Source organism: Pelodiscus sinensis, chromosome 4 (genome assembly GCF_049634645.1).
Source record: "Pelodiscus sinensis isolate JC-2024 chromosome 4, ASM4963464v1, whole genome shotgun sequence".
NCBI classification, from domain to species: domain Eukaryota; kingdom Metazoa; phylum Chordata; order Testudines; family Trionychidae; genus Pelodiscus; species Pelodiscus sinensis.
The window spans coordinates 111,859,795-111,870,480 of NC_134714.1; the positions used below are offsets into that span (position 1 = coordinate 111,859,795).

General features: G+C 44.0%; 1 protein-coding gene across 1 annotated transcript; it reads right to left on the reverse strand.

Annotated features, from left to right (window-relative positions):
• Positions 1 to 5,843: 5,843 nt before the first annotated feature.
• KCNJ11 (potassium inwardly rectifying channel subfamily J member 11) lies at positions 5,844 to 7,878 on the reverse strand. Its single transcript, XM_006134604.2, has one exon. The coding sequence runs from the start codon at positions 7,572 to 7,574 to the stop codon at positions 6,384 to 6,386; it is 1,191 nt and encodes a 396-aa protein (XP_006134666.2). The 5' UTR covers positions 7,575 to 7,878; the 3' UTR covers positions 5,844 to 6,383.
• Between the last annotated feature and the right edge of the window lie 2,808 nt (positions 7,879 to 10,686).

Genomic DNA, 10,686 nt, shown 5'->3' on the forward strand with positions numbered 1-10,686 from the left:
TTTTATTAATAAGAATCAGTGACCCTTAAGAGGCTTTATATTTCACAGAGGCTGTGTCTAGACTGGCCAGTTTTTCCAGAAAATCAGCCGCTTTTCCGGAAAAACTTGCCAGCTGTCTACACTGGCTGCTTGAATTTCCGCAAAAGCACTGACGATCTCATGTAAGATTGTCAGTGTTCTTGCAGAAATACTATGCTGCTCCTGTTCGGGCAAAAGTCCTTTTGCGCAAAACTTTTGCGCAAAAGGGCCAGTGTAGACAGCTCAGCTTTGTTTTCCACAAAAAAGCCCCAATCGCGAAAATGGCGATTGGGGCTTTTTTTGCGGAAAAGCGCGGCTAGATTGGCATGGACACTTTTCCGCAAAAAGTGCTTTTGCGGAAAAGCGTCCGTGCCAATCTAGATGCTCTGTTCCGAAAATGCGTTTAACGGAAAACTTTTCTGTTAAAAGCATTTCTAGAAAATCATGCCAGTCTAGATGTAGCCAGAGTGTTTTTTTCTGTTTCTAATCTCTGCAATTCTTAGGACGCTCCTTTCCACAACAAAATCAAATCTGCACCAGCAGCCCTACAACACTTATACAGCATGTGTTTGTGTGTGTGAAAAGGAGGAGTTGGGGGGGATAGGGAATAAAGAAACAATTGTAACTTTCAATGCACACTCTGTTGATTAATAACTAGCATTACGTTATGAACTACAAATAAATAGCCAATCATGAGACTTAACTATTGCAGTTCCCTCTCAGCAAGATGTCTAGTAGGGATTCTCTGTCTCATGCAACTTGTGCAGAATGCAGCAGTGCATTTAGCCACTGGATTGAGCACTTATGATCTTATTACCTCAGGCCTGCATGACTCCTATTAAAGTCATGCCAGTCCTATTAAAATCAGCCAGGCCAATGCAAAATCAAAGCCCATCACAGTCTGTAGGATTTGGCTTTTATCTGGATCCTCCTCCTATCTCTTGATCAGCTCATTCATCCCTTTGGTATTCAGTCATCCCAATTTAGGTTAGATCATATGCTGGGGTGGCAGCTAAGGCATGACCCGTATTCCTCACTGATATCTGTCTCATTTCTTCTCTCCCCTCCCCACCCATATCATAGTCTTTTAAAGAAGTATTTTAAAAATAAATTTTCTATAATTGCTATTGGCCCTTCCCTTATCCCCAGCAGCCACTTGCATCTGCCTGAGTTTACTTCTATTTTTAATTATTTTTTGCAGTTATAATATTGACATTTTGTTGTGTTTTATGCTATATAAATTAATATGACTTGCTGTCCATTAGTGCTTTGGGGTAGGGCCATTTATTAATAATCTTGGGCTCTATAATGTTATTGTAATGCCCATTGATTCCAACGGGGAGCCCTGCATAAAATTTGTGGCACAACAGGGCTTATTATTCTCATTAATGGTGACTAAAAATTATGTTAAAACTGTGACCAATACTTTGACTAGCCTTCTAATTACATATTAACATGATCCCCCTGTTTTTTTAATAATCCTGTTAGGGTGAATCTTCTACTCCTCCTTTTTACTATACATATATGAGTGTCTATGTCTGAGAGTCCATTTGTTCAAGAACGCCTCCTAAATGGTAAGAGCTAGGGCCAACAAATTTGGTAGGCAACTTCATCTTCTCCTACTTTAAAAGAAGATTGGAGTTTGATTGTGAGAGGAGAACGGGAAGCTTCTGGGAGAGGGACAGTTTTCTATAACATGCAAAGGGAGGGGCTGCTATTTGGAGGGATATGATAGGAGAGTGGTCACAGGAGGCAGTGAGGGTATGTCTACACAGCAAAGTTATTTTGGGATACCAGAGGTATCCTGAAATAGCTCCCCCGCGTTTTTGAACACGTCTGCCACTTCAAAATACAGCGGACGCGCTATTTTGCCACCCCTTTAAACCTCATAGTACGAGCAGTAAGGGATGGCGCGAAATAGCGCTGCATTTCAAAATAGACTTTTGAGTTTCAGGTACTGTGTAGATGCAACCTGAGACTGCAGGCAGAGCTATCCTGTAGTGTCCATTTGGGGAAGGCATACCACCAAGGGCTGAGGCTCTGCCATCTTGCCTGTGAGCAAACTTTTCCTCTCCCCGGCCCTTGGCCACAGCACCAGGAAGTTGGCAGCTGGGAGCTGGGGGGGAGGTCAGGAGCTAGGGGAAGAGAAAATGCCCCTGGCAACTGGGGAGGGATTAGAGGAGAGAAAGCATCTCTGGAGGCTTAGGGAGAGAAAATGCCCCTGGCAGCTTGGGAGGGGACTGTGTGGAGAGAAAACACCCATGTCAGATGGGATCCTCACCCCCCCAGCCCTCACGCCCACTTCCCCATCCCCAGCCTACTGCTCCCCTCCCCCCCACATCCACAAGGCTCTGCCCTGACTTCTGCACCCCCCACACCATCAGCCCCCTGCCCTGAAAGATCTGGGCAATGCTAGGTAAGTCTGCTCATGTACATGTTTGCAGAATGGGATCCTTTCTTTCACCATTCAAAGAGTTTAATCCACCCTACTCAATATTGCCAAATAGAGCATAAACTGTGAGCGTCTCATAACTTAATAATTATTAATGGGCAACTTCAGAGTACTTGCTAGTGCTAGGGATTACTCCCATTAGATATGCAGGGGTCTGTAGGAGAGTTCAAACCCCCATTCATTGTGGAATACAGCTATAAAAGAAGTCATTTTGCTTCATGCTAAGATTAATTTTTTCCCATACAGCAGGGCTATTCAACATGCGGCCTGTGGGCCACATGCAGCCCGCAGCCCGTTTGTTTGCGGCCCCCGGGAGGGAGCCAAAACAAAAAAGTAGTCAATATAGTGGTCTTCTGTTGATATGTGTTTTAGTCGTTAAATTCCTGGACTAGCATTGCTCATTAAAAGTGCTGACATATGGGTGGAACTTGGGTAAATATTGCATTTTATTTATATCAGCAGAACTGACACAAATGCAGCCTGTGTGTTGTGTAGTCTTGCCTTAATTCTTGTATTCATGCCCCTCAGTGTGAAATAAGCTATTTGCATATATTTGCATGTATATGCAGCCACACTTAAATTGCCGCCCTCAGCATGTGCTGAGAGCAGTGGGTTTTTTTGTTTAAAAAAAAAAGTGCCAGTATACCAGAGGAAAAGTTGTTGAGCTCTGACTGAAGGTGCCGGTACTGCGTCGGGAGGTGCCAGTATTGCATACTGGGCTGTACCATCACAAAAAAAGCACTGGCTGTGAGTATCTCTGTGGCCCCCACAGTGGAGCAGCCCTGCCATACAGAATGCTACCACTAAAACTAACTGGATCACTCAAAAGAATGTGTTTGGTCACTATACACCCAAACTTATGCAAAGCTTCAGCTTCTGAGTATTTTCAAATCCCATTGTAAATAATAGTTGATGGCAATGTTTAATGTCCTGAGGCATTTTTAAACATTTAGCTTTTTCCCCATTACTTTTACTCTGAAATTTCTTTTTTAGGTGTTTAAATCCACCACAGAAGAGAATTTAACCTGGGCTGTGGCGGGAAGCCAATACTCTTGGTTGAATTCATGAAACTCTTGGTTAAATTCACAAAGTCTTGGTTAAAGTCACAGAAACCTTTATATTGTGATTTCTTTCTTTTCCATTCTCTTCTTTGAGGTTCCTTTCTTTGGATCTGTTAATCCAACACAGGAGAAAACTAGGAGGTTTTCTTACAAAGATACACAAAAGATAGTCCTGAAAACTGTTCAGTTAACAGCAAGCTCCTTCTCCCAGAAAACCCTCCTCATCTCACAGAAAACAAAGAGAATCCATGTAGCCTGAGCAACAGAGATTCCCCTGAGGGAAGAAAAATCATGGGCACTTGCATGGTAGTGTGGCTTAAATTGCTTCTCACCTAGGCCAAATCTTAAAAAGCATGTTAGTGCAATACAGTTTCCAATTTCCAGTAAACATCTGAAAGTACCTCTTATATACTGATACAAGGCACTACAGAGACTAGAGAAAAGACAATGACCTTTCAGGTAATTTGAAATTCCTCTGGTAATTTTATCTATGCATTTTATAATATCATGCTGATAAGATAGTGACATGGGGTAAACAGCAGAGTAAATTTTCAAAAGAGCATGTCTTCCTCCTGCACCTAGGAGAAACATGCAGAACTACATGCAGAATTACCTTTGAATAGCAGAAAGGCACAGAGTCAGTAATTAGAGGATAGGCAAATAGCATTGCAATTAAATTTCATTTAAAGAAGGTAACAACCACCAGAAAATTTTTTAGACCTTTCCTTTTTTTTTTAAATTGTAGCATTTGTTTTTTTTTTGACCTTTGTCTTCTCATTGTGAAACACCTGGTATATTTTTAGTACTGTACAAATAATAAAAACAATTTGTTAAACCTTGGGAAAATCAGACACATATTTACATGTTCCTAAGCATTCATTTAGCTGGCAGTGCAAGCCTTAATTTGCTAACTATCAGTATTCCCGCTAATTTTTTCCATCCATGTGTGGAATAAATTTTGTTATGTGCTTCAGGCATGTGTGGATGTGAACCAACAATAGAAACACATGCTGCCAGCTGTGGACACTCTGGGTGCTCTGCAAATCAGCTGGGTGGCATTTAAATTTCTTCTGGGTCAGCACCCAAGTGCTCAGCTTACTGGGAACTATTAATATAAATTGTATTTTCTATATTTTAAACTAGACTGAGATTTTATCTCTGGAATTGCATTTCATTTTATCATAGATTCTTATTTAGTGAATATGAAACTTTCCTTTTCCCTTTTAACCATTGCTTGCATTAATGTGTTACAGTACTGACAAGACTAAAACACTGACCAGAGCAATGCTAACACTTATTGTTTCCCAGGTTATCTTGTTAGTGCATAAGAGCCAAAGAGTGGTCACTCTGAAACTCCTTTGAATAAAAGACAGTAATGTAATGTAATGTAACCTCACACAGCTTCTCATGAAATATCACTAGTATGTAATTTCTGTCACCAGCGTGGGCCCAGTCCCTGCTGGGCTTAGTCAAAATCCCCTTGAACTTCAATGGCAGTTTTTGGTATTGTAAACATACTGTTTTTATAAATATAGTGCAAATTGCTATATCAGGGTCCTATACTGCAAATCTTCCACACAGGAAGATGCTATTTTTATTAAGGGGGGGAGGGTGTATGCGTTCCTCATGTAGAGGATTTACAGGATCAGGCTAATAGGGACTCTTCTATTTGTAAACTGAGTGAATTTATTATGTGAATATGGATAATCTGTTTCCCATTAAGTGCCTGATCCTACATTAACAGCACACGCAAAGCCAACATAGCAAGGAGAATTTAAGACATGAAGGGAATTCAGGCTTAGACCCTAAATGAAAAGGAAACAAAGGTGACATGGCACCCAGGACTGCATTGTCCTGTAAGTCCCTCCCCTCCATGATCATGAATTACACTAATATCATTTTTAAACCTGAAAAAAAGGTGTTGCTGAATGCATGCCAATACTGTTCAGTGTAATTTGGGACAATGACTTTCTACGTAAGATCTCTGATTGTATTTAATTTCCTTCTTATTTGATGGCATTTATTCTGATGTGCAGAACTGGGAGATGAATTTTTCTCAAGTGTCTTTTGTGGCTTGATTTTTTTTGTTTGCTTAAATACAGCCACTTAATATATTTAATTTCTTCCTATGTACAACACATTTCACTCACATCATAGCAATTAATACCTGCTATTCTTTAAGAGCAATAGTTGCATCATTCACTATTAGAAATGTATATTAAATATTTATTTTGTAAATGGGTTTTAAAATGCACAAAGGCATGCACTTCATATTGCTTTTGTAATCAAAAGATTCAAACATACAGTATGGACTAAATAAATCTGTAAGTTTATTTCTTGTAGACATAAAGCACCATAACCTAAATAGAAACCTTCATATCTGAACTTTTGGTGCAAATTTTACTGCATTGTCTTTTTGTTATTAAACTCCATTTAACTTTAATAATTATTATTGAAGACCTTCTGCCTGTGTTCTGATTATGTTTATGTTTATAAAACCAGTTTAAAAACATCAACTTTATGAGAGGCATTGCAAACCATAAATAATGCAACCTGCTAGGCTACAGATAAATTTACTTGTCAAGAAAAGGCATTCTTCAGTGTGGCTGAATCAATCCAAAACGATCATGCAAATAAACAAGACGGTCTGAACTGAAATTACAAGCAATCAAATAAAAATTTCCCCATGCCCAATGTTACCTAAAATGTCAGACATCTTTAAAAAAATAAAATTAACTTTAATTTACCCTGCAATAAATAATACTACACACAACTTGTGCTACCAACCTGGCTAAGTAAAATAAGAGGCCACCTCAGTGTTCTTAGTTATTGCATCTTTCCTCAAAACAGTGTCAGGAAGGCTCATCAGTTATGCTGAATTTGGGCTTTAACTTGATAGATCTCTTCCTGCTGGTGACTTTAGGTGACAACGGGATGGAGTCTATGATGCTCCTGTCTTCCTCCAGCTGCCTGGCAGTGCAAGAAGGGGTGGGCACTTTCACTGTGTTGCCAAACTTAGAGTAGTCCACCGAGTATCTACCGTCTTCCTCGGCCACGATGGGCACAAACCTTTGGCCCCAGAGGATTTCATCAGCCAGGTAAGAGGTCCTGGCTTGGGTGGTGATACCAGTGGTCTCCACCACCCCTTCTAAGATGACAATGATTTCCAGGTCCTCGTGGTGGTGAAGGTGCAGGGGGGAGATGTCGTAGAGGGGGCTGTTTTTGTCTATCACATGGTAGATGATGAGCGGGGAGACCAAGAAGATGCTGTTGCCCCCCACCGGGTTCTCCATCTGGATGTCGATCTGGTTGAGGGGCACCACCTCGCCCTCCACGCTGGTGGTCTTTTTCACCACCTGCATGCTGATGGTGGCGCTGATGATCATGCTCTTGCGCAGGTCGCCCACCCGCAGCATGAAGCAGAGCTTGCCCTCCCGCAGGGCGATCACCGCGTGCTTGCTGAAGATGAGCGTCTCTGCCCGGCGGTGCGCTTGGGCCGTCTTCATGAAGATGCAGCCCAGCATGATGGCGTTGATCACCAGCCCCACGATGTTCTGCACGATCAGCACCAGGATGGCGGCCGGGCACTCCTCGGTCACCATGCGGCCGCCGAAGCCGATGGTCACCTGCACCTCGATGGAGAAGAGGAAGGCGGAGGTGAAGGAGTGGATGCTGGTCACGCAGGGCACGAAGCCGCCCGCCTCCTCCCCGGTCCCGGCCAGCAGCTGGGTGCTGTGGTCCAGGTCCCCGTGGGCGAAGGCGATGAGCCACCAGGTCATGCCGAAGAGCAGCCAGCTGCACAGGAAGGTCATGGTGAAGATGATGAGCGTGTGCGGCCACTTGAGGTCCACCAGCGTGGTGAAGACGTCCTGCAGGAAGCGGCCCTGCTCGCGGATGTTCTTGTGGGCCACGTTGCAGGTGCCGTTCTTGCCCACGAAGCGGGCCCTGCGCTCCCGGGCGCGGTAGCGGGCGTGGTCCGGGACATCCTCGGCCAGGCGGGTCAGCACGTACTCCTCGGGGATGATCCCTTTCCTGGACAGCATGGCTCCCGCGCGGCGCTCAGCAGTGCCCCATGCCGCCCGCCGCTCCCGCCCGGCCGCCTGCGCTCAGCCCGCCGGGCTTCCCCCGCCGCCCCGTGCTGGGCGAGCCGCAGCTGCTCACGCCAATCACCGCCCCGGCCGCCGCGAGGGAGGGTGGCGAGAGGCCCCCGGGAGGCATCGGCTGCCCGGCTCCGGCTCTCGCCAGTGCGGGGGCTTCGCGCCGGGCCCGGCGCCGCAGGCAGGGAGCTCCCGCTGCCACCGCCGCCGCCCCCCGTGCGGGGCAGCTGGGAAGGGGAGCGGCGCGCTCAGCCCGCGGGCGCTCCTGAGCGGCGGCAGGGGGCGCCGGGGCGCCAGCGCTGCCCGCTCAGGTGGCGGGGGAGGCGGGGTCACGAGGCGGGCAGGGGCCGCAGAAAGGCGCCGGGGGGGCAGAGCCGTGCAGGTGCCGCGGCTCGGCTCGGCTGCTTGGCCAGCTGCCGTACAGAGCGCTCCCCGCGCCGACCCCGGGCACACGCCGCCCTCGGCAGAAGGGAAATCGGCCCCTGGCCCGCTCCTCAGCCCGATGCAAATGAAGCGGAGTAAATAATGGGCGGGGAAGGGACCCTAGTGAATGGCGGGGGCTCTAATGCCACCAGATGCGACTGGCTTTTCCCCGGGAACAGGCTCCGGCCATGGCCAACGGTTCTGGCGGGGGTGAGCTTAGTGGTCTCCTAAAATAATCCCATCCTTGTGCATTGCTGGGCACTGCTAGTCAGTCACTAACGGGGTGGCTTGGCCCTGCTCCTAGTGCCATTCTGCCGCTGTTCTCAAAGTCCCCTTTGTTCTGTCCAAGGGCTGTTTCCTTTTAGCGGCGGAACATGGCAAGATTATATATCTATTTTGCAGGGAGCTTTGGCAGGTTTATCCAGGGAGAGGTTACTTGTCAAATTGTTGCACTTGGTACGCAGGTTCATATCAGGGACAGAACAGATTGGGATAATGCAGACGTTAGCAAAGGTTACTTGGCATATTCATTTATAGCCTAGATCAGCCTTTCTCAAACTGTGGGTCCCGACCCCCCAGGGGTCGCGAGCAACTTAGAGGGGTATCGCAAACAAATTAGAGGGGGGTTGTGAGCAACTGAGAGGCTGGTTGCAGCAATGGAAAGGGGGGTCACAAGCAACTGAGTGGGGGGTCGAGGTATCACAAGTTTGAGAACCCCTGGCCTAAATATTAAGATCATTGTAGTACCATGATTCTTTGAATCCCACTTAAGCTTATTGGGAAATCAGTCTTTTTTCCCATATCCACTTCAACCATTGCATCTTGTACAATTAAAAACAACTTTTGACATTTTGATTAAGTTACAATATTGCTTTAGCTGAATATGGCATAAACCTACAGAAATCTGCAACTTCTGGTTGCTGATCCATGTGATACATCAACAGATACATCTTTTAGCTATATCTGTGGCACAGGGCATGCTGGTGTGTAGGTCCCATAAATATTTACATTACAGTTAATTAATTATCTTTGTTTCTTTAGTGGTGTTCAAGATGGAGAGTAATTTGAGGATTATTTTACCTGTGGTGTCTGTTTTTTAAAAATATGATTAAGTGTTTGTCTAACTTGTGTTGAGGACATGACACCTAATAAAGTTTACTTTACAAAGAGCTATTTAAAGAAAATTCAGAAGAGGCTGCACTGGAATTTTTATTTAAATAGTAGGAAAGGGTGCATTTAAGAATCAGCTTATTCAGCTGGATAACGGAGAGAAACTTTGTTTAGAGGCCCTGGTCTGGCAAAGCACTTAAGGTCCATGTTTAAATACTAGCATGTAAATACAGGCATGTAAATACAATCAAAATCAAAACTATTTAAAACTGCATTAATTGATTTTTTTAGTATTATTTGTTTATTCATAAACCTTTTCAAGAAAGTTTACTGAATGCACAGATAATAAAGCAAAGAAAGGGTTTTCTAAACCTAGGAGTCAGTGCTCCAGTATCACAGGTGGAGGAGATATGAACCATAGCAGGAAGGCACCTGAATGCAAACAACTGTTTGTTGGCTAGATCCTGCAAATGCAGTGGAAGGGAAAGGAAGGAAAGAGTCTTCATCCTAGCCCACATGCATTTTAAATAAACGTTATACTTTATATTCATGTCAAGAGATATTAAAATTGCTATCGGAGGTAACAAAGAAACTAGGACTTGTGTTTGTGTGTATATGTACTCACACCCCATGTGCAACCAGGAGAATGTGCATTATTTAACTACAGAATCTGGAATGATTTTTCCAGCGTGTATAGTCAGCAGTTTCGTTAAAGGTCACTGTTGAATATAAGCAATAAATAAGTATAATGTTTTATGTTTGTGCCTAGTAAATGGTGAAAAGATTTAATTGCTTGCATTTACCAGCATTTCCTGCCTGCGTGTCTTTTTTTGTGTTAATGTTATGAAAGAATATGCACAAAAAGAATAATTTTGCCCTGCATAAAGAGCAATGTTGGGAGGTAGGCTGGATCAGTCAAATCTCGGAGGGAAGTGTGTGTTGTTCTACCATCAAATCTAAATTGTTATGGGCTTGATTTACTGGATACTGTAGCAATACTATAAAGGAAATTAGTGGGTGGGAGCCAAACAGGGTTTGAGGTTGAAATGAATGATGCAATTTCTACATCTAATGTTCTTTTGGACTAACTACTGATTTTAGAATGATAATTGGTGAGTACATGCTCAGCCTGGAACAAACCATATCATTCCAGATTCTCAAATTAAAATATTAATTTTACCTGGATAGTTTATTTAAAATATGATATATAAACAGTTACACTCACATATCCAAACATATTTTTTAGAATGATATAGTCCTTTGGGAGGCTAGCTTTTCAATATTCTCTGGTTCTCTTCCCCATTCTGGGGCTGCTTTCATTCTTTTTGATATCTAACACAAAAATGATGGTGAAATACTGTGGTACCCTGGTTCTGTGGGTTGTGCTTTGAGCCAAAGATGATTTTATCTTTTCTTATTCACTTTATTTTTCTTGCAGGTATTTTCATGCTGAACTCCAAAGTCCACCACTTATAGCAGATGAAAAGCATAGGGCATGTAAAATGTTTGTGTGTACTTGATAATG